Genomic DNA, 25,384 nt, shown 5'->3' with positions numbered 1-25,384 from the left:
GACAGGAATTTGGAAGTTAATTTCCTAAGAAAATTTGCCCCTCAGGGGTCTCCCTTCGACAAATTTTTAGTCATCTTACGGAACCCGGTAAGTTTTTTGCCTTTTTCCATCGACTACCGTCGAATTTGGCCCTTGAGGCTTGTTGGCACTTACCGATCCCCAGCCTAAATTTTGGCTTCAGGCCATGGCAACGGGGTTCCGCCGTTGTCCGGATTGTACCCGGACTATGTCCATCACAGACCCCCACAGAGTTTGTGTGATGTGTTTGGGTAGTGAGCATGATGTCCTGACTTGCACCAAATGTGCCTTAATGACACCCAAGGGTCGCAAAGCCAGGATGGAGAAGATGGGGCTCCTCTTCCATGCACCCACCCCAACGCCATCGATAGCATCGACGTCATCGGAACCGGCACCGTCGAAGTTGTACCATCATCGTCAACCCTCCGGTGACCGCCCGCCATCGATCGCTTCTCGGCCGTCGACTCCCGTCCCTTCCCCGGATGGGCGAGGGGATCGGAAGGAAAAGCACCGCTATCGACGGCACAAATCTCGGCCTGTCGAGGATCCACAGCCATCGACCTCTGCTCAAGCCGAGCCACCGACAAAGAAGCCACGAACAGACCGGACACCCTCCACGTCTCGTTCGCAGGCATCGAGGAAACCCTCACCCTCCCGAGGTGCGGGGGCCGTGATCCCACCGGTTACGGTGGTCCCTCCGGCCCTGCCTCAGCCTCCCTCTCCCGTCGAGCCGGGTATGGTTACCCCTGGTCTCCGGGCAGAACTGGACCGGCTGGTCCAGGAGGCCATCGAGAAAGCGATGAAGAAATTGCAACCTCCATCGGCACCGTCTCCGGCACCGGTTCCAGTGCCGCCCCCGGCACCGACACCGGCACCGGCTTCGCCACCGAGGAGGGAACCGACCACCGAGCCGTTTATACAAGCGCTAGCACCGCTACTGAGCCGCATGGAGGCGCTCATGACGGCCCTTCCATCGGTGATTCCAGTGCCATCGACAACACCACCGTCTCCGACTGGAATTTCATCGGCAGGAGAAACACCGTTCCGGATTCCCCCTTCCGGGGTGGTTCCATCGGTACCTTCTGGTATATCTCCACCGATATATCCTTCGGTTCCATCCATTCCACGCCAGGCATCGATTCCATCGACAGCACCGAAGCCATCGATGCCATTTCTGGTTCCACCTACGGCACCGATTCCACCTCGGTTTCCATCGATGCCTTTAGAGCCTCAGCCAGGTCCATCAGGGTTACAAACCCCACTTGATCCCTACGATACCTGGGGTGATGATGATGATACATCTTCTGACACGGATTTACCTTCGCCTCCATCTCCTACAGAGAGTAGAAAAAGATCTCCTCCTGAGGATCTATCTTTCATTAACTTTGTGAAAGAGATGTCAGAAGTTGTACCTTTTCAACTACAATCTGAAGCTGATGACAGACACCAGATGATGGAACTCCTTCAATTTCTGGATGCTCCAAAAATCATCGCTTCCATCCCTATACACCAGGTGTTTTTGGATCTGCTCAAGAAAAACTGGGAATCTCCTTCATCAGTGTCCCCAGTTAACAAAAAAGCTGACTCCACCTACCTTGTCCAGTCAGCACCAGGTTTCCAAAAACCTCAACTGGATCATCGCTCTGTTGTGGTTGAGTCCGCGCAGAAGAAGGCCAAGCGTCTTAAGCCACACTCTTCTACTCCACCTACCAGGGACAACAAGTTCCTAGATAGTGTTGGACGGAAAGTCTATCATGGAGCTATGTTGATTTCACGCATAGCTTCATATCAACTTTATATGACTCAGTACAACAGAGCCATCCTTAAGCAGATGCAAGACTATGCTGACACGTTACCAGACCAATACCAACCGCAGCTTCAAGCCCTTCTTCACAAGGGATTTGAGGCAGGGAAGCACGAGATTCGGACTGCCTACGACATATTCGATGCTTCCACAAAAGTTTCAGCCACAGCCATCTCAGCCAGACGTTGGGCTTGGTTAAAATCATCCAACCTTCGCCCAGAGGTTCAGGATCGTCTTGCTGATTTACCCTGCTTAGGCGATAATTTGTTTGGAGAGCAAATTCAGCAGATTGTGGCGGAGTTGAAAGACCACCATGAGACGTTGAAACAACTCTCATCTGTCCCACCTGAGCTGACCTCCAAGCAACCGCAAAAGAAAGACTCTAAGAAGTCATTCTTTCGACCACGCCGTTATTACCCTCCATCGGCCAGGCCTCGTCCAGCTCGATCCTCTACTAGGCCTCAGCCGCGTCAGCCTAGGAAACAAAGGCCTACTGTAGCCCCTCCTCCTGGGCCTGCGGCTGGCCTTTGACTCCCCTGTAGGGAACACATGCCAAACCCCTCTTCCGGACATCCCTGTAGGAGGTCGACTGTACCATTTTCTACAACCTTGGTTGCAGATCACCTCAGATCAGTGGGTGCTAACAATTATCGCACAGGGTTACCACCTCAACTTCATAACTCTTCCGGCAGACTCCCCTCCTCTTCAAGCGTGGAGTCTATCCACCCATTTGGCTCAATTACAACAGGAAGTATCCCTTCTTCTGCAATCAAATGCTATAGAACCCGTTCCTCCCTCTCAACGAGGCAAGGGATTCTATTCCAGATACTTCCTAATACCAAAGAAATCAGGGGGACTACGTCCCATTTTGGACCTTCGAGCCCTCAACAAATACCTTCAAAAAGAGAAGTTCAAAATGGTAACCCTAGGTGCGCTGCTCCCTCTGCTTCAAAGAGGGGATTGGCTGTGCTCTCTCGACCTCAAGGACGCTTATACCCATATTGCGATCACACAATCCCATCGCAAATATCTGCGGTTTCTAGTAGGCCACGAACATTATCAATACCGTGTCCTCCCTTTCGGTCTAGCTTCTGCCCCACGAGTCTTTACCAAATGTCTCGTAGTGGTAGCAGCATTCCTCAGGAAGGAAGGTGTCCACGTCTACCCATACCTGGACGATTGGCTAATCAGGGCCTCCACCCAACAGATAGCTCAATCCTCCCTAAAATTGACAATTCAAACACTCCTTTCCTTAGGGTTTCTCGTCAATTACGAGAAATCTTGCTTAGTCCCGTCTCAAACCTTATCCTTCATTGGGGCAGACTTGGACACCTTACAGGCAAAGGCTTACCTTCCTCTTCAGAGGGTCCACACCCTAATGTCCCTGGCTCGCCAGCTCCAGTCTCAGAACACTGCCACGGCTCGCCAGTTCCTCATTCTCCTAGGGCACATGGCATCCTCGGTTCAAGTCACTCCCATGACCCGACTAGCCATGAGAGTAACACAATGGACTCTACGACACCAATGGATTCAAGCTTTTCAGCCTCTGTCCTCCATAGTCACAGTCACACAAGTGCTGCGCCTATCCTTAACCTGGTGGACGACTCAGGTCAACCTCCTTCAGGGCTTACCCTTTCTTCCACCGGATCCGCAAGTAATCCTAACCACCGACGCTTCTCACATCGGTTGGGGAGCCCATGTGGACGACTTTCAAACCCAAGGGTTATTGTCCAAAGAGGAAGCCGAACACCAGATAAATTTCCTGGAACTTCGAGCAATCCGCTATGCGCTCCGCACTTTCAAAGATCATCTCTTTCATCAGATAATCTTAATCCAGACGGACAACCAAGTGGCCATGTGGTACATAAACAAGCAGGGAGGCACAGGCTCCTTCCTTCTGTGTCAGGAAGCTGCGCAGATCTGGGCGGAAGCCCTCTCCCACTCCATGTACCTCAGGGCCACTTACCTGCCGGGAGTAGACAATGTATTGGCAGACCAGCTGAGCCGTGTCTTCCAACCACACGAGTGGTCACTCGATCCTCTGGTAGCGACCTCTCTGTTTCACAAGTGGGGTTCTCCCCGCATAGACCTCTTTGCGTCCCCTCAGAACCACAAAGTGGACGATTACTGCTCTCTCATTCGGAGCCAGCACTCTCGGCCGAGGGATGCATTCTCCCTCAAGTGGACAACCGGTCTGCTCTATGCATTCCCTCCACTTCCTCTTGTGTCAAAGACTCTCGTGAAGCTACGCCAGGACGGGGGAACCATGATCCTGATAGCACCTTACTGGCCACGCCAAGTATGGTTTCCAATACTCCAGGATCTCTCCATCCGCAGGCACATTCCTCTGGGAAAGGACCCGCATCTGCTCACTCAAAACGACGGATGCCTCCTCCATCCCAACCTCCAAGCCTTGTCCCTGACGGCATGGATGTTGAAAGGTTAGTCCTTCAGCCTTTCAACCTTTCAGATTCCGTTTCTCGGGTCCTGATAGCTTCACGAAAGCCTTCCACAAGAAAGTCTTACTCATACAAATGGAAAAGGTACACATCATGGTGCACTTCTCAGTCCCTTGATCCCCTTTCCTGTCCAATCTCCAAATTCTTGGACTATTTATGGCATCTCTCTGAATCAGGTCTTAAAACCTCTTCTATCAGAATGCATGTCAGTGCGGTAGCCGCCTTCCATAAAGGTGTACAGGGTGTCCCTATTTCAGTACAACCCCTAGTAACACGTTTTCTTAAAGGCTTGCTCCATCTGAAGCCACCCTTACGTCCTCCGGCCCCATCTTGGGACCTTAACCTGGTTCTTGGTCATCTAATGAAACCTCCTTTCGAACCTCTGCACTCCTGTGAGTTAAAGTATCTCACATGGAAAGTGTTATTCCTTTTGGCTATCACTTCAGCTCGCAGGGTTAGTGAATTGCAGGCCCTAGTTACCTATCTGCCTTACACTAAGCTCCTGCAGGACCGGGCGGTACTCCGCACTCACCCTAAATTTTTACCTAAGGTAGTTTCTGAGTTTCATATTAATCAATCCATCATACTACCTATCTTTTTTCCCAGGCCCCACTCCAACTCCGGGGAACAGACTCTGCATACCCTAGACTGCAAACGAGCTCTAGCTTTTTATCTAAACCGTACAGTTGCTCACAGGAAGAGCACTCAATTATTTGTCTCTTTTCATCCTAACAAGTTAGGACATCCTGTGGGTAAGCAGGCTTTTTCCTCCTGGTTGGCGGACTGCATCTCTTTTTGCTATCAGCAAGCTGGCATTCCCTTTCAAGACCGTGTAAAAGCACACTCTGTGAGGGCCATGGCGACGTCAGTGGCACACCTTCGATCGGTGCCGCTTCCTGACATCTGCAGGGCTGCAACCTGGAGTTCTCTCCATACCTTTGCAGCCCACTATTGTTTGGACAAAGCTGGAAGACAGGACTCCATCTTCGGCCAATCTGTCTTGCGTAACCTTTTTCCAACGTGACGTACCAACACCCTTCCACCTTCCCGGTAGGGTGCGGATGCCCTTTACCAAATTCCACCCCAGTTGTAGTGCCTGTTGCACGTCATTGGGTGCATTTGGTGCAAGTCAGGACATCCTCAGCTCGGTACTCACCCATTTGTGAGGACAACCATCCTGCTTGTCCTGTGAGAAAGCAAATGTTGCTTACCTGATGTAACAGGTGTTCTCACAGGACAGCAGGATGTTAGTCCTCACGAAACCCGCCCGCCTCCCCGCGGTGTTGGGTTCGTTTTATTTTTACTTTCTAGGCACTGCCTGTAGCTTTGAAAATCAGACTGAAGGGAGACCCCTGCTGGCTGCAGGGTCAGTGCCTTGCTGGGCATGCCCAGTAGGGGCCAGTCAAAGTTCTGTTTAAACTTTGACAGAAGTTTTCCGTGGTGGGCTCCATCCTCGATGTCACCCATTTGTGAGGACTAACATCCTGCTGTCCTGTGAGAACACCTGTTACATCAGGTAAGCAACATTTGCTATACATGTATCTATATCTGTATGTATATATATTGATGTATCTATGTCTATCTTTATATATCGATATATCAAAACTTGCTTCCATGTGAACTTTTAGGGCCTTATTTTTAAAAGCATTTACATGATTAAAACTGGATTTAAGCAGTTTAGCCATGTAAGTGGGCTTTTGAAAATTGCTACAATATATGCCATTGAATTGTCAATAGGTTTTACTGGCTTTGTGCTGGTAAGTGGCTTTTGAAAATTGCTACAATAGTATGTTATATTTACATGCATAACTAATTTGCAAAGTCACCTGACAGTATAATAAATACTATTATAACACCTTTTATTAGATCAGTATGTATTATTAGGTTTCATGACTGATATATTCTGTCTATAAAATATAATGAAGTCAATTAATTCATAAAAAATGTTTATGGCGCCGATAGTCCAAATTTTGTATGTGGTTATATGACCAGACAGATTCAAATCAAAGAAGAAACAGAAGTCATTTACTAGACATTTGTAAAACAAACTTACATTGGAAAAAGCCCCTTATCCCCTGTTTAATTAAAATTTAATAGTGAATGTATTGAAAATGCAGTCCTGTGAGACAAAATAAAAATGTCAGTGCGTTTATAACACTGATTAACCTTCCACTCTGCAGTGCAGTGTACGAGTAGCTGCATTGGTCCTGGAGAAAACTGGATTCTTTGCAGGGAAGGATACCTTTTACTGTATGAACATAAGAATTATCTAGACATGTGCATGGCTTTTAGTGTTCTATTGTGAAGAAGTAGCCTGTGAGAACAGGACCTAGTTTGTCTCAAAAGCTCACGAAGAACAGCAGAGTAATGATGGCAGAAAGATCAATTAGCCCATCCTTTCTGCCAAGCATACATACCAGCTGCCAGCCATAGAGTGTGACCACCTGCAAGATCTCTCTCCTCATCCAAGACAGTCTTTTTTTGTCTTCCTCTGTAGTGTTTCACTATCTCGGGTAGATGAGCATACAAGATTCTCTCTTATTTCCCTCCGGCATCCCACTATTCTGATTTCTAACCACAAAAACCTGTAATAATCTAAATAGCCAACAATACTAGTGTCGTCATTGCCCAAATCCAGCCTCCTATGTCCCTGAGTAGCCTGCCAGACAGACCTGACCATGTGAGTACTTTTGTTTCTCCTAGGTCTTCTAGTTAGTATAGTACTTGCTGCCTGCTAGACAGACCCAGCTGCTAACTTGATTCTGTCATCACAGCCTGATCTAAATAGCTACCGTTACTTGTGAACCTCCTATAATCCCCTATGTAGCCTGCCAGATAGACCCAGCATCTTTGGATAATTGCTGCGTAGGCCTAAGAAAGGGTATCACAGCCTGCAAAGAATGACTAATATCTGGAATTTCTTCCTCTAGGGCGCATAAGAGCTAGGAGAACTGAAAATTCCTTTAATTTTTTATAGACTGTTAAAATATGTATTTGACTGAACTTTGCATGCAAAAGAATAAATAGTAGCACATTACTGATGATATATGTTTTTACTAGATGATTCAGCTGCAGAGAGTTTTAATGGCAACGACACCATGGGACACAGCTCCAATGCTTCAGGGGGAACACACTGCAGGGAGACGGCAGAAACGAACAGTAATGGCAAAGGAAATCTGGAGCAGGATGAGCAGCCTCTGAACCTAAGTGACAGTCTCCTCTCTACTCAGTTGACTTCAGAATACAGAATAGATGATCACAGTAGTAATGGAAAGAGCAAATACAAGAGCCTGCTAATGTCTGATATCAAGATGGAACAAGAAGCAAGAGAAAATGGTAGTAAGGTAAGATGTCCTCAATTTTCTGTTTTCAGAGTCATGTACTGTTGGGGCTTAAATTTACCTGATAAGCAGCATAGGAAGTAATATAATCAAGTTGGCTATTGCCTGAAACATATACTAGTGCAACTTTGCACAGTAGCATAACAGATAACAACAGATAAGGACCAAATCTGTCCAGTTGTTCCCATTTACTCTGCTATAGCTAAGGATTTCAGATGCTTTTCTGTGAGAACAATCTGAGCTATCAATCTGGTTTTGTTTGTAGAAGACATTCTGCCCTTTTGCATTTCTGTTCACTGAAATGATAGTTATTTGAAGGCATGTTTCTTGTCAGTATGTTGAAAATTTGAAAACTAGAAAGAGACTAGTTTGTACCTCCTTCCAGTTTTTGAAATGAAATCCTGTTATTGGAATAGACGCACTGCTTATACTGTTTGTATTGCTAGGTACATGTTATCTTTCTATTTTATATTAACTATTGATCTGACTTAAACTCACACATTACAAATTATAGTTGTGTTTTGTGCAAAGTTCTAAAAAACAGATGAAAGAAAACCCTATTATTGATTTTAAAGGGGAAGTGTCACAATGTAAACCAATGTGATATCTCAGATTGAATGTCGGTATATAAAAATATGAAATAAATAAAAATAAATTGTAAAGCGTGACAAAAAAACCTTACTCTGTTTCTGTTTTTCCAAATATTTAGATATTATTCTAATGCATCATTTGTAAAAATAAAACATTTTTAAAGAGCAATGAAATAGGAGCCTTAATTTGTTCTAATGTATTGCAGATGATGATGTCAGTCTATATGAAGTCAGAGGAAGCATATATGAATTTCAGGCAGTAATGGCGAGTGCACTGTAGACAGGCCAGATGTATTAAACGTTTTCACCCATTCTGCGTCTCCCAGAAAAGTGCCTAATATATCTGCACAAAAGAGATCTTGTATCAAAAAGGGAGAAAAACACATTTTCAAATAATCGGTTAAGTCAAGTTGTTCATTTGTCATAGCTATCTGAGCAAATAACCTTTTGCTGAGAGGGTGATTTTGTTAATATATTGCATAAAATTCTGCATATATTGAGAAATAAGTGTGCAAGTGGCCATGATAAGCATATAACTCAGCCAACAGCTTAAGTGTATGTTTTAATCTTATTTAAAGAATAGAATCTTAGTGGTGTGGGAAGGTTGAAAGCTTAGAAAAACATTGACTGTAGCTATCTTCCAAGAAAAAGCCCATAAAGCTAAAAATTACTGTAATATTATATCAGACTCTTCTGTGCTGCTGCTGGTTAAAAAAAAAAAGATGGTCTTGGTAAAACAACACAATTCCTCTATTTGCTTTTTCCACAAAAACTTCATCAAAGGCAGTCAATTACCATGAGTACCCTGATGGACAACAGAAGCTCTGCCTGAGATGCAGGAAAACAATGACTGATGAAATGATCAAAGCAGAGAAAAACAATTCAGTAAAATGTTGGAAAGTCCAGGAAACAATATAAATTCATTTTTGTGCTATCTTGGTATGTACAATAGAAAGCAGATATGGAAGATCTACTGTTTTAATTAATTTAAAAATAATAGGTAAAACATGTGTGTATAGCCAAAGATCTAGTATCTGAAAACTCACATTAATCAAAAAGAAATCCATGTACATGGCCTGAGTTCCATTAACCAGAAAAACTTCCATTATCCAAAAATGAATTGTTTTCATTTGTTCTGTTATCTGGAAAAACTTCTACTATCCAAAATTTTTAAATCAGATAGGTCCTACCTATTCTAAATAAAATGTTTTCTACTGTACTAGCTTTACAGTAATTGAAGTCATACTAGTGTGGAAACCATCTGCTTAGAATTCCTGATTAATTTGAAATGTGTTTGAATATGCCCTTTATGAATGCATGCCTTCTATAAAAATATAAGAAGTGCCATGCTGGGTCAAACCAAGGTCTATCTAACCCAACATTCTGTCTCCAACAGTGGCCAATCTGGGTCACAAGTAACCAGCAGATCCCCAATAGTTGATCAATTTCTTGTATCTCACTCCCAGGGATAAGCACTGGCTTTCCCAAGTTTACCTAGCTACTAACTGTTTATGGACTTTTTCTACAGGAATTTGTCCAATCCTCTTTTGAACCCCATTATTTTAGTTGCCTTAAACACATCCTCTGGCAAAAAATTCCAAAGCTTTATAGTACATCAAGTGAAAAAATAGTTCTTACAATTTGCTTCAAATCTGACAGTTGCTAGTGTCATGGAGTGTCCCCTCATTCTACTGTCTCGGGTTCATGCTCTGTCAGGTAGTTCTGGATGAGAAAATAATTAATAAGGAGTAGCCTTATTGATCACTCTCTTTCTCCAGGAACCTATGTCAAATAAGTATAGCACATCATTGCTCCTAAGAGATAATGTATTAGTAAGAGCAATAATTATTTATAAAGACAGAGCAGCTCAGTAATCGGACAAAAGAATATTCAGTAAAAGAATATGCTTATTTATTATATATGAGTAAATTGCTCATATATTCTTTATGAGTAAAATTGATCAAGTGATTTCTAAGACAGATAGAGAAAAAAAGAAAATAAATGATTAGTCTCACCCATAGAGGATAATGCTGCTGGACTGCAATCCCCTGATATATCAGAGATATGACAGCAGTAGCAAGCTCACAATTATAAACAAATATATACATTTTCATTTGTTTAAATTTAGTGGATTATAGACTCACAAACTTATAAACAAAGACTTATTAAATTATTACTTTCATCTGCATTTTTGCATATACTCTATGGAGTGAGATGTTTACAATTATCGGCTTAGGGTCAGATTTTAAAAGCCCTACACGCGTAAATCCAGGAGAATTTACACACATAGGGGGATTACGTGCACCAGGCCTATTTTCAAAGGCCCAGTGGTGCGCTTAAAGCCCCAGGATGCGTGTAAGTCCAGGAGCTTGAAAAAAGGGGTGGGGTGGGGTGGGTCGGGGGCAGGGCAGGAGCCTCCAGGCACAGGCCATTTGCTGTTGTGCCCGGAATCATGGGCTGGCCATTGGCTGGTGCGAGCAATTTGTGCCTGCCCAAGGCAGGCGTAACTTGGTAACATAAATCTTTTAGGGAGGTTTAGCTTAGGGCTGGGGGGTGGGAGAGTTAGGGGAAGGGCTGGTGGGGTGGGAGGGTAGTGAAGTTCCCTCCGAGGCTGCTTTCAGTTGAGATATGACCTGTACAATTTCAAAAGTGGTTGTACAATTAAACTCAGACAATAATACAGGATGAGTGTCTAGAGAATTAGTCTACACGGAGGAACTTGATTGAAAATTATTTATCAAAGATTGAATTTTGGACTCTAAATAATCTTTAAATTCATGGCAGGTGATAGAAGAGGATGTTTCTCAGGTTTTTTCTAATGTTCTCTCTTATATGCAGTGCTGCATTAAGGGAGGTATTTAGGGGTGCTGCAGTACCTAGGCCCACAAATTTGGGGGCCCGCAACTGATGGGAAGTGGAAAAAATTGTATATGTGCTGTATATAACTGAATCTTGTGAAATCTAGCAGAAATGGTGCAACAGAAATAAATGCAAACTTCTACTTACAAATTTCAATACTTACTTCCTTGACTATGTCACTGTGTGTTGATGATGTAAATCGGTGTTTTGGTTCTGAACACGTAGTTACTTCTGAAACTTATTGATGTTTGTTAGATAGTTTTAGTTGTAAATTGAATTGCCACTGATGTGATATGTGGAATTATTTAAATTTTGGATCAGGCTGATTGGTGCACTGTCAGCTTTTGTTTGACCCATTTTGGTGACATACCACTGCCAAACTCAAATGAGGTAAAGATGAGCGAATGATGTACTCCTTTATCAGCATCAGTCTGGTTTTCATAAATGGAAGGCAGTGCAGAAAAGGGCCGCCAGCGCACAAAAACTCATGTCAAAGATACCACAATTAACTGATATGTTTCGTACACAGTAGTCTGTGTTCAAAAGAGGCATTAGCATAGGAGAAGAGGCGGGTGCCACAAGAAGTGAAATGAAAACTGTTGTCCCTGAGCCTGCGGTGAAACCTAAAACTAGAACCCACACTGGTGGAACTTAGCAGGGAGAAGAAGAAAAGCAAAGCACACTATACTGTAATGATGTCGGTTTGTAGACGGATGACATGACAGCAGACATGCACAATTGGTGAATAGAAAAAGGAAGCATAGACTGTCAACACAAAGATGCAGATTTTAGAAAAAGAGTGGTAGGTGCAGTGTCAGAGAAGTTTATGTGCTACTGTTTCAATGCATATTTCACGAGAATTCATTTTCTTACTGGTGAGAAAATTGAGTGCATGTGGCTTTGTTACTTGCTTACAACCAATCGTTTGTACTGTTTTGTGTGCAAACTGGTTACTTAACAGTCAAATGCATTCACCAGTGGCTTCAACAACTGGAAGAAGGGTGAGAAGAAGATTTCCAGACACAAAAGTAGCCTGTTTCCCATGATCCAATGATTGTGTTGACTTCATTTCGTGGCAGCAAAGGACGTTGACTATAAACTAGTAAAGTAGTATGAAGATGAGTGTTCATACTGGCATAAGGTCTTGAAATGCGCATTGAGCGTTATATGTCTACTTGCAGAGAGGTCACTGACTTTTCGTGTGTCTGATCAACTGATTGGTTTGCCATCAAATGGGAATTACCTTGGAATTCTTGAACTTCTATCTGAATATGATACCTTTCTAGAAGATCATATTGTCAGACATGCAGACAAGGGCCAAGACACACGTCTTAGTTGTTATCTGCTTTTCGCAAGGAACTCATCAAATGACAATGGGTTTTGGACGTCATAATTGCTAAAGTAAAGGCTGCAAAATATTACTCGATATCTGTCGATTGTACACCAGATGCTCTCATACAGATCAGTTAACTGTTGTTATTCGGTATGTAACACCCAGTGGCCCAATGGAAAGATTCTTGACGTTTCTGCTACTTATTGCCCAGCATACTGGCCAAGAATTGGTAAATATGTATTTGCTTTCTTTAATGAATGCCAAACTGATATTCACAACTGCTGAGGCCAGTCCTACAACAACGTGGTGAATATGAGTGGGAAATACACTGGCATGCGGTCTGTTGTGCGTGAAAAGTGTGAGTATGCCCACTAGATACCATGCATTGCACATTCACTGAATCTCGTGGGCAAGTGTGCAGCTGAGAGCTGTTCTGCAGTTGTCAGTTTCTTTGATTTTCTCAGACAACTTCACATATTTTTCAGTGGGTTAACTGCTAGATAGTGTGTTCTAAAGGAATACAGAGATGAGGTTGTGAAGCAATTGTCTGGAACCAGGTGGACTGAGCATGCAGATGCTGTTGGCACCCTTATAAAAGAAAAGGCTATGAACAAGTTCAGGCAGCTTTGAGTATTATAGCAGACAATGACAGTCAGACCTCAGAAACTCAAGGTGATGCGAGGGGCCTGGCGGCACGCATGCCTGAACTAGACACAGGAATCATGGTAGAGCTATGATATGCAATCCTTCATCACCTTAATAAAGTCAGCCTTTCTCTACAAGATCCTGGTGTCACACTGAATACTGCTGTCAACCTTCTGAAATCTCTGGTGATCATCTTGGAAGAAATACAGGATCAGTTAGATGAGTTTGAGAAGAGAAGCATTAAACAAGTTGGACACAACAATTTCAAAGCAACAACCTGCCATATCCACAAGCGAAACCAGGCATATTATGATGGTACCAGTCCTGAAACCATGCTTGATCCTAGAGAGCGCTTCAAGGTGGAGGTTTTCATGGGAATTGTTGATTGTTTAATCGCAGCACTGAAAGAACAACCGAGCACGTATCAAGTGGTTAAGTGATATGTTTGGTTTCCTAGGAAGATTGCAAGAAATGCCTCCATCTGAGGAGGTGACAGCTGTTGAGGGTCTCATCAAGAAGTATCCAGAGGACTTGGAAAGTGAGCTCTCTGCTGAACTGACACACTTTCCCAAGTTTCTCAATACCAGCTGCGCAAAGAAGGCACAGAAGCTGCAGGATGGCCAAATGGAAACACTGGTATGAAATCAAGTGATGAATTTTACATGTGTCTGCTCCTGTATGAATTACAGCTGATGCAGACATTCCCTAATGTTGAGATCATGCTGCGTATCTATCTGTCGATGATGGTGAGCAACTGTACTGGGGAACAAACATCTCCAAGATGGGTATCATTAAGCGTGTGCTTTGCTCAACGATGGGACAGGGACACCTGAATATGTTGTCACTAGGGATGTGAATCGTTTTTTGACTATTTAAAATATCGTCCGATATATTTTAAATCGTCAAAAATCGTTAGAGCCGCGATACAATAACAATTCCCCCGATTTATCGTCAAAAAATCGTAAATCGGGGGAAGGGGGAGGGCGGGAAAACCGGCACACTAAAACAACCCTAAAACCCACCCCGACCCTTTAAAATAAATCCCCCACCCTCCTGAACCCCCCCCAAATGCCTTAAATTACCTGGGGTCCAGAGGAAGGGTCCCGGTGTGATCTTTTACTCTCGGACCTCCGTGCATTGTAGAAATGGCGCCGGCTCTACCTTTGACCTGTCATATGACAGGTCAAAGGTAGCGCCGGCGCCATTTATTTTTTTTGTCCCCCGACGTCAGGAGCATAGGAGATCGCTCCCGGACCCCCAGGGACTTTTGGCCAGCTTGGGGGGGCCTCCTGACCCCCACAAGACTTGCCAAAAGTCCAGCGGGGGTCCGGGACATATGACAGGTCAAAGGTAGCGCCGGCGCCATTTCTACAACGCACGGAGGTCCGAGAGTAAAAGATCACACCGGGACCCTTCCTCTGGACCCCAGGTAATTTAAGGCATTTTGGGGGGGTTCGGGAGGGTGGGGGATTTATTTTAAAGGGTCGGAGTGGGTTTTAGGGTTGTTTTAGTGTGCCGGTTTTCCCGCCCTCCCCCTTCCCCCCCCCCACTGGACCCCAGGTAATTTAAGGCATTTGGGGGGGTTCGGGAGGGTGGGGGATTTATTTTAAAGGGTTGGGGTGGGTTTTAGGGATGTTTTAGTGTGCCGGTTTTCGATTTACACGATTTACACGATATTTAAAAAACCCAAACTGCGACGATCCGATTCCCTCCCCCTCCCAGCTGAAATCGATCGTTAAGACGATCGATCACACGATTCACATCTCTAGTTGTCACTGATGAGCATTGAACCAGAAATCCTGCGGGCAGTCGACTTTTACAACAACATCGATGACTTTGCTCGAATGAAGACTCTCAAGGCTTTACTGCAGGTGCAGCCTGCAACCTAGCCCGTGACTGAGGTCAATTGTATAACAACAGTTAACAACCTCAGATTTGAGTTGAACTATGCTCTTATTTTGACTAGACTGATTTGATTTATTGATTTCAAGCTTGGGTTTTTTTGTATCTGCCTACAAATGTCATTCATAGTGTCACTTTGGTTGATTTAAAGGAATCACAGAAAGCCTTGTTAAGCAGTTAGCAGGTTATACATTTGCTGGGGATCTGCTTTTTGGCCACAGCACCCGGGCCCGCACTAGCCTTAATGCGGGCCTGCTTATATACATAAACACTTGTACTGGATTTTGTCCATGAATTTTACCATGTTATTGTGGGTTATAAATTGGTTGGATTTAAGCAGTCTTCATATACTCTAGGGCATATTGCTTCTCTGTTCCCTTTATAAACCATTCAGAGTCCAATCATAGGAGGAAAATCTATCCAAAACTGAGATCTATCCCATATTAAAAACTATCAAAACAAAAATCTATAAAAAATGTAAAAAGATCTTTCATCCTGAGACTCAGGGAATTTGCACCAGTTGCAGGGTCTCAGGAGAAACACTAGAAATCTCAGGGCCTCTCTGTAGACAGCTCAGCCACTCCCCTTCCTCAGTAAGTTTGCAGAGAGCACAAGAAGTGGGTTGAGTCTGGAGCAGACACTGCAAGCAGCAAGTAGGGAGAAACTGAAGAAGGGCTGCGACACACAGAAAACTCAATCTGTAGCTGTGATTCCAGGTCTTGGGACTCACTCAGCCAAGGGTAGACTGAGGATGCATAAGTCATGGAGCTGTGACTTATAGGGGGTGGGAGCAAAGAGAATGCTGGGATCAGGGAGGGAGGAAGGGGAAGTATGCTGGAATCATCTCTGGAGGGGAGACAAGGGATGGTGGTGGATGGAAACGAGAGAAACTGTGGGTTGGGGGGGGGGGGGTGGAAGAGAGAAAGCTGATACATATTATTCCATCTCCCCCCTACCTCCCGCCATCTGCTAATCAACAGCAATCTCAGGGTGACCACAAATCAAAAGTTCCCAGGTATGCCCATATATTAATGAAACACCCTGGTAGCCCAATTCTAATCAAAGGGCCATCATAAAAGGAACATCAAACTTTGCAAATAGTTGCAAGTATAGGTTTCCAAACTGTAATCATAGGTACCAGGGAGGGTGCTTCAAAGGGTATAGTTTTTTTGTAATTTTATAAATTTGCAATATAAACTGCACCTTAGCTGAAGAGTGAAGGCTCTTTCTCTCACAACCAGATATGGAACCATGTTTTGCGTAGGACTGCTTTAGGGGGGGACTTACTCAGTAGACTTAAAAGACTACAAGTGGCCATTTAATGCCTTCTCTTCCGGTATGCCTTTTTAAAACCGGTTCTTTGGATATTGAAAGGTGTATAGGCTCTCTTGCCTAAGAGATTCCTCTGCTGCTGCCATTACAATACTTTTACAAGTACAAAAGGAAGCCTGTATGAGCTTGAAAGGTCTGCAAGTAAAGCCATACTGGAACAAAGGAAACCAGTGCTGGGACCAGAGTTTTCCTCACCTGGGGCTGATATTAAGAATTATACCCTCCCCCTTGACTAACCAGTGGCTGCTCCTTTGGCAGTGGAGGCATGGATGTTCTTCTGGTAGCAGCAGTGTCAACACAGCCCACCCCTCTCTCTCCCCACCCCCACTCCTTGCCCTGCTCCGACCCTTTCTATCTCCAGCACTCCTTACCCGATCTCCCCCTTTTATCTGTCTTTGCCATTCCTTGCTCTGCATCCCCCTCTTTCTTTCTCCTACTCCTTGTCCAGTAGCATCTCCCTCTTTCTACCATCTATCCCTTACCCAGTGGTTTTTCCTCTCTCTCCTCCTTATCTCCTTTCCCAACCCCCTGCCCAGCAACAGCAGCTCCCTCTCCTCCCAACCTCCTGCCCAGTAGCCCCTTTATCCTCTAACCCTCCTACCCAACAGCAGAAGCCCCCTCGCCACACCAAATCCCTGCCCAGCATCAGAAGCCCTTCCCCTCCCCCCCCCCCACTAACTCTCTGCCTAAAAGCAGCATTTCTTTCTCTCTCCAACCCTCTGCCCAGCAGTAACCCCTCTCTAGTTCCCTCTTCATCCTCTGCCTAGAGGCGGCCCCCTCTCATCTCCCCCTTTCTGTCTCTTTCCTCCCTCCCATGCTCCCTGAGTTGAAATGCTGAATATCTTTGTGCTGCAGCAGCAGCAGTGGAGATAGCTGCAGCAACTTAAAACTAAATCAGCACAAGGCCTGTGAGCTAGCATACGCTCTCAGGACCCGAGGCAGCCCAGCTCCTTTTTCCAGCATGGCAAGGGTCAAGGCCACTACGTTGTCTGCGAGAAAGTTGGATCACAAGCCTCTTCCTGCACTTTTGTCTCTTTTTGCTGTCACTGGTGCTACAGCCAGTGGGAGGCAGTGATGACTAGGGCTGCTTTAACAAGTTAAATGGACCCTGGAAAAATTATGTAGATGGGTCCCCTTTTATTTTTTCCATATTGACAGCCACCCTCCTTCTCTTCCCTAGTTGCAACACTCTCCTCCTCCTCCCCTCCCCCTCGTTTACACTGCATACACACACACACACACACATATATATATATGTATGGACAGAGAGAGATATATATACACGCACATAATAAACATATTTTTCAGAAATCATGTCATAATGTCTGAGGAATGTGTCATCTGTGATTTTTGGGGAGTAGACTGCAAAAGAATAAATTCTGGAAAAACCAAAATTTACACATTATTCTATTTATTCGTTTACTTGAAATAATTTATTTACCGCATGCTTCCAAAGACCAAGGCAGTTTATATCTTGAATACACACATAAAACAGGTACTTTATAAAACCCAAGACATATATAAAACTGTGTGCTTCAATGACATCACACATTTTCTGTTCTCTGGAATAAATAAGTCATTATAGATGTTAATTTACAGCTTCAAAGGCTTGTTTAAATAGCTATGTTTTAAGATTATTTTTTTTTAATGTTTTCAAGCCTTTTGTATTTCTCAGGCATTCTGGCATAGAGTTCTGATAATGGGACCAGCAATCCAAGAGGTGCAATTTCTCAGTTCCCCCAGGTGGGCTTGGTGGATTGTTAGCTCGGTTAATAGACCCTTATTTGCAGATCTTAGAGTGAGCTGTGATGTGTGTAGATGAAGTGCTGCACCCATCCAGTGTACTTGGGTCCCTGTAATTATCTTACATAGAATTAAATTAATAGAAATCCATACTACATTGGTTGAAAGTAATCTCCAAAATAGCTGGCTGGGCTGAAATAGGATATTTCCACTTACTATTCACCTTAGAAAAAAAAATCAAAATTCTGTTTTCTTTTCAGTAACAGAACAGTGGCACAAACTCCTTCATTATCAGATATTTTGAGAAATAACACAAAACACTGTAACCAAGTCACTTGAACCTGTATAGCCAATCTGCCAAACCAAAACAGCCACAATCCTATATGAAAAGACAATACTTAAAATATTCCACTTGCCCTGAAGCATTAACACATCTTCTACTGGGAAAACAGAACAAACTGAGCTGCTACAAATCACAAAACAGAATCTGTACACTTGCAGAATACCTTTCCTCAGTCACAAATGTAAAATACAAAGTCTTACCAAATATAGAATAAGTGACCACAAATTAGAAGCAGATATATGCAAACAAAAACAGAATTCTTCTTTGCTCTGCTGTCCACTCTGGCTTCATTCTTTTTCCTCCTGTTCCCTGTAGACAGGAAGGAGGGAGGAACAAGGGAGAGAAAGGGCTGGATTAGGGAGCAGATTGGCTCTTCTGTGCTGTGTTTTGTGCTCTGTGTGCTTCAAGCTCATCCCCTATCCTCCTCTCCTGCTCTCTACATAATTCCTGGGAGTACCTGGGGTAGAAAGCAGAGGTCTGCTCTCTGCCAGCTGAGATTCGGGGACGCTGGCTGGTAGTTATGTGCATACAGTGGGGCCCTCTGCTTTTCAGGACCTGTGTTTTCCCATAGGTAAAAGTGGCTCTGCTGATAGCACTCCCTTGTGCATGATGCCCAAGACAACCTTTCCACACATTACTCCCCCTTCAGTCCTGGCACTGAAAGGCAACATAGTTTTCCTTTATAAATATATACTATTGCCACTGTGCCAATAAACCCCTCCAATTCGCTTAACAGAAGAATCTAAGTTGTAAAGCCTTTCTCTAAAATCATGCAGCCCCAATAGTCTTCTGTACCATGGTCATGAACCACAGAATCTTGTTACTTTAGCATACCATGCACAGGTCTTGACAAAAACACCACTGCAACATGATAAATAAGATAAATATTTAAAAGCATCAGAAGTACTATCCTTGCTTTTGAATTATTCCTCAATAAATTAGTAACTTATTGGCTCACTTAATGACTAGAAGTACACAGCAGGATATAACAGAGTAATAGAGCAGATTATTGGCATCAGTGAAATACTGTGCATTGTGGTAGTGTACTTTAACAGACAGCTGGCTCTAAGACAGCCCCATTCATCTGTTATTTTCTTTTAAATGTATACTCTATATTTAACTCTAAATTAGCCTGCAATATTTTGAATAGTCTGTGGTATGAAAGAATCATACTGAGGGCCTGAATCCAGCCTTCCAATGGCTTTAATCGACACACATTTTAAGTTATGGTATATTATTATTGTATAATTATCTACTAGATAAGGGAGCCCTGACCGACGTGCCGCAAATGCGCAGTAGAGAACAGCTCTACCGTGCATGCGCGGGCGAGCACGTCGGCCAGAGTGCCCGAAAAAAAAATGGCGCTGGGTTGCTAGGAGCAGTGGCGGCGGCGGCAGCGGCGACGACGAGCAGGAGCGGGAGGAGCAGTAGCAGCGTCAACGACAAGCAGGAGCGGAAGGAGCAGCAGCGGCGTCGACGACGAGCAGGAGCGGGAGAAGCAGCAGCGGCGGCGCGTGCGAGGGAGGGAGGGACAGCCCCCGTTATTGGTTGTGGATGAGCTGAAAGGGGAGGGGAATGAAAGAGGGGGAGAGAGTGAGGGGAGGGGGAGGGAGGGAGGAGAGAGTGAGAAGGGGAGAGGGAGGAGAGAGTGAGGAGAGGGGGAGGGGGAGGGGAGGGGGGAAGGTGAGAGGGAGGGAGAATAGAGGGGGAAGGTGAGAGGGAGGGAGAATAGAGGGGAGAGGTGGGAGGGAGGGAGGAGAGAGTGAGGGGAGGGGAGGGTGGAGGGAGACTAGAGGGAGGGAGGGAGAATGAGGGGGAGGGAGTGGGAAGGAAATGGACCGAAAATTTTTTTTTAAATGTAGCCCGTTGTTATGGGCTTAACGGCTAGTACAGTTATATTGTATATTATTATTGTATACAAATAAATACCACCATAAAATATGTAACCCCAATGAGGCTCTATAATATAAAACCAATTCCTGGGGAGTCTAAACCTTTTTCTGGTCACTTGGGTTCTATGAAAATGGTTGAGCAGATGCTGTAGTGAGAACTGGGCTTAGCGATGTTTCTGTACTGGATAAAGAAACCTCTCCTCTTTGTGAATGAAAAGACAATCCCCCTCAGTAACAGTTCACTGACAATCTCCACCTCCACCTGCACCTGCCTAATACCCTTGCACCGGCCCTGGAACAGGGCCGGTGCAAGGGTATTAGGCATCTTAGGCGAGCCTTGTGTCTGCCCCCCCCTCCCCGGTTGTGCCACCCGCTACTGTGATGCCGCCTCCCCCTCCCCCGCCTCGGTCTCGGCCCCAACTCCTACTGCATTGGCACCCGCCAAATGTGTGCTTCTGTAGGCTGCAAGCAGGATGGGCACTGCTTGCAGCCCATTGAATCTCTACTCTTCTGCCGCGAATGGGATAGGCTCTGCTCGTGACCCCATGTGACTGCTCTTCGGCGCCCCCTAAGAGTAGTTGATCGCCTACCCCTAAGGGTAGGCGATCAACTACTAGTTGGCGATCAACTAGTTCATCTAATAGGATGCACTGGCCCTGCCCTGGAAAACCATTCACTCTGCAGCTTGGTTTGGTGGTTCCAATATTGCCAAATGTATTCAGAAACAAAATTTAACTATTTAACTATTTCGACAGGCTTCCACAGTAAACACACAGTAACAAAAACAAAATATCTTTAGCAGCACAACAAACCCTTCATCATAGAGAATTCATTCCTGGCAATCCAGAACAGTTCGTCAGTAAAATATTAGTCACTTACTGAATTCAGGGGCTGAGATAAATAACAAGACTTTCAAATGCTGGCTGTTCTATCTAGTGTTGTCCCCATGATTCATTACAGGGGCTCTTCCAAAACAAAGTTAGGCCGTAAACCAAGGAGTAGAGTTTTAGATTTACTCCATCCATGAAAAATGTGTCTCCACTGGTTTCTGCACCATGGAGCCAGAAACACAGCAAAAAGGCAGAACAAAATGGGTTGAAGAAAGGGCATAACAAACGCACCTACTCTCTGTAAGTCTTACCCTTTATGCTACTATTTATTTATTTATAAACATTTCTATTCTGTCTATAGTAGCAAACCGTGCTAAGCAGATCACAATTTACATAAGATATGCCATACTGGGTCAGACCAAGAGCCAATTAAGCCCAGTATCCTGTTTCCAACAGTGGCCAATCCCAGTCACAAGTACCTGGCAAGTACCCAAACATTACATAAATCTCAAGCTACTATTGCTTTTTAATTAATAGCAGTTTATTAATTCTTCCTCTAGGAACTTATCCAAACCTTTTTAAAACCCAGTTATATTAACTACTGTAACCACACCCTTTGGCAATGAATTCCAGAACTTAAATATGCGCTGAGTGAAAAAGAATTTTCTTCAATTTGTTTTAAATGAGCTACTTGCTAACTTCATGGCGTGCCCCCTGGTGCTTCTATTATCTGATAAATTAAATAACCAATTTACATTAACTTGTTCAAGACTTTTCATGATTTTGTAGACTTCTATCATATTCCCCCCTCAGCTGTCTCTTTTCCAAGCTGAATAGCCCTAACCTATTTAGCCTTTCCTCATAAGGGAGCTGTTCCATGCCCTTTATCATCTGTACTTTCCCCAGTGCAACTATATCTTTTTTGAGATGAGGTGACCAGAATTGCACACAGTATTCAAGGTGCGGTCTCACCATGGAGCGATACCGAGGCATTATGACATCCACCGTTTTATTTATCATTCCCTTCCTAATAATTCCTAAAATTCTGTTTGCTTTTTTGACTACCACAGGACACTAAGCTGACAAGTTCAAATATTATTCACTATGACGCCTAGATCTCTTACCTGGGTGCTAGCTCCTAATATGAAACACAACATCGTGTAACTACAGCAAGGATTATTTTTCCCTAAGTGCATCGCCTTGCACTTGTCCACATTAAATTTCATCTGCCATTTGGATGCCAATCTTCCAGACTCACAAGCTCCTCCTGCAATTTATCACAATCTGCTTGTGATTTAACTACTTTGAATAATTTTGTATCATCTGCAAATTTGATCAATTCACTCATTATACCCCTTCCCAGATCATTTATAAATATATTTAAAAGCACTGGTCCAAGTACAGATCCCTGAGGTACTCCGCTGTTTACCTTTTCCACTGTAAAAACAGACCATTTAATCCTACTCTCTGTTTCCTGTCTTTTAACCAGTTTGCAATCCATGAAAGGACATCTCCTCCTATCCCATGATTTTCTGTTTTCTTAGATAGGCTCCAAAAAAGTCGCAATCTCTTCCTCAGACGGTGCCAGCTCTGGTTGATATAACTCCTCATAGAACTCCAGAAACCTGGCCCTGATCTCTGGTTGGTGCAATAGCATCTTTCTCTGTTTAGCCTTAATGCGATAGATCATTTCTCTATTTCTTTTTATCTGTAAGTGTCTGGCCAGAAGTTTACTATGCTTGTCGCCAAATTCATAGTGCCACTGCTTGAGAATATCTAAGGAAAAGGCTATGTCCTCCATATCTAGGGCTGCAATCTCTTCCCTCTTTTGAATTACTAATCTAACTGGAAAAGACCCTGGTTTCCCCTTGTGTCGTCCTTCTAAATCACTCAGCTCTTGTAATATAATTGCTTTCTTGGCCTGTTTCTGCTTTTTATGATAGGAGGCTATACTAATAAAATGGCCTCATAGGACTGCTTTCAGGCCCTCCCATTGTGCATTAGGAGAGACTGCTTCGTCCCCATTAAGGAGAAGATAGGTCTCAATCACTTCAGCGATACGATCAAAATATTTTGGCTCATGCAGTAGTGAATCATTGAGCCTCCAAAATTTCCTTCCAGTATCTGCTGATGTCAGGTTCACCGTCCAACAAACTGGGGCATGGTCGGACCAGGTGATAGGCTCGATAACTACCCTGGATGTAGCTCCCACAAGATCCTTAGTTATGAGAAAATAATCAATTCTGGTATATGAATTGTGGGCAGGTGAATAAAAGGAATAATTTCAACTTTGAGGGAAATACAGCCTCCAAATATCTACCACATTACTGGTCTTTATGAAATGTTTCATGGACTTCCGCGCTCCATGGGTCCCTGAAATGGTCTGTGCAGAAGTATCTAGGGATGGGGAGAGGGCGATATTAAAATCTCCCGCCACAATTATATGCTGCCCAGGAAATTGGTTGGCTTGTTTTAGTACTTCTTCTAAAATCTCCCTTTGCTGAGTGGGTCTACAATAGACATTCACTAACACCAGTTCCCGATCATGAATTATGACTTTGAGGAGAAAACGGCCTTGAGGGTCTGCATAAGACTTAGAAACTTGTACCAATAATCCGTGTGCAAAGAGGATTCCCACTTCATTATATCTCCTTTGATTTGTGGCTGGAACATAGTATTGACTCGTTCATGACAGCGACGGAGGTGAGTTTCTTGGAGGAAAGCTACTGATGCAGAGAGTCACGTTAGCTCCTTAAACAACAGCTGCTGTTTAAATGGGGAGTTTAAGCCTTTAACATTAAACATAATGCAGTGTACCTCACCCATAGACATAGTGAACACCCAAGCCCAGCATAGCCCAAATAAGAAATCCTAAGCCACACCGTAGCTCTAAACGTTTCCTCTGGGCCTCAGATTCTAAATGCATTAACTTTCTATTTGTTGTGCTTTATTTGTGGCCTCCCCTTAACTGTTTTTTTTAATATATATTTTTGGTATAGATAACTTAGTTACAAAGGGGGAAAAGGGAGCTGAGTTATGGGGGGGAGAAGTTTGGGAAATAGGTGGAACTGTTTCTGTCAAATTGTTGTTGAGATGTACATTTGATATACTGATATATTGTACATATACAATTGAGATGTTGTTAAATTTAATAAAACAGTTTTAAATTTAAAAAATGTGGGCCTCTTTGGATCTCCCCACCCCTCCACAGAGCTAACCCAGGGCCTCCCTGGCTCCCCACTTATCCCTTCTGTGAGATCTTCAATGCAGAAAGGGACAAGAATTGCTCCTACCCCACCGACTCGCAGTTGCATGATTGCACTGGTGACAAATTGTTGTTTAGTCATGAAAACATACACCATACAGTAAAATGGTGCTGGCTAGCACTGAAATTGATGCCATTTTGTTTTATGGCCACATGCTTTATGGCCATGAAATATTAGTGCTGGTTGCAGGGTTGACCCTCAACATTGTCTAGTGGGAGCCAGCAGGATAGGATCTACTGGGTATCATTCCTGCACCCTTCTATACTGAAGACCTTACAAAGAGGGTAATTGGGGGCCAGGGAGGCCCTGGCTCACTTCCGGTGCTGTGTTGAGTGTGGGAATGTATATGCTATATGCAGATTGGATGGGTCAATTTCGTCTTTTTCTGCCATGGTTTTCCATATTACTGTGTAACTAGGAGTTAGGTATTTCTCAGAGGACAAGCCGGATGTGAAGTCCTCACAGGTAGAGGTATCATCTGACAGAGCCTGGAAGGTGATGTTTGTTTCATAGCTTCTAGAATCTTTTGGCATGTTATTCTGAACATGTGCATGCTGTTCTGCATCAGCGTCATGTGGGGTCCCCTTCAATTCTTGATTTTCCATGGAGCCAATGGTTGTGTTATGTTTTTCTCACAGGAGAAAGTAACAATTGTTTTCAAACTCAATGAAGTTCAACAGATTACCAGCAAACAAAGATCACCATGAAGAAATAACTGATTTACATCGTGTTCCATCTCCACCCAAATATCCTCCCCCATATCTTAATTGTAAAGTAAAAATTCTATGGATTATCCCAAATTTTGCAGATATAAAACACAAGTATCTTGCAGGCATTCCATAAATATCAACAATTATCCCTCCACTATTCCCTCTCCCACCAATTCCTGCCTCCCTCATCCATCCCCTTAGCTTCCACAAGCCTCTTTTCCACTCTTCAAGACCTTCCCCATCCCGCCATGCTTCTTTGCATTTTTCTTCAAAGAAGCTCTATCTCGCCGTGAGAGTATCTTAGCTAGCCACACCTT

General features: G+C 44.0%; 1 protein-coding gene across 3 annotated transcripts in view; it reads left to right on the top strand.

The window, feature by feature from the left end:
• NOL4 (nucleolar protein 4) overlaps window positions 1–25,384 on the top strand; it is an 856,374-nt gene that overhangs the window by 548,779 nt on the left and 282,211 nt on the right. For all 3 annotated transcript variants that reach the window (XM_029591209.1, XM_029591207.1, XM_029591206.1), the window contains exon 6: window positions 7,342–7,625. In XM_029591209.1, the coding sequence (XP_029447069.1) occupies window positions 7,342–7,625 (284 nt within the window). The remainder of the gene's footprint in view (window positions 1–7,341; window positions 7,626–25,384) is intronic.

This window comes from Rhinatrema bivittatum, chromosome 2 (assembly GCF_901001135.1).
Source record: "Rhinatrema bivittatum chromosome 2, aRhiBiv1.1, whole genome shotgun sequence".
NCBI lineage: Eukaryota > Metazoa > Chordata > Amphibia > Gymnophiona > Rhinatrematidae > Rhinatrema > Rhinatrema bivittatum.
This window is presented reverse-complemented; position numbering and strand designations above follow the sequence as displayed.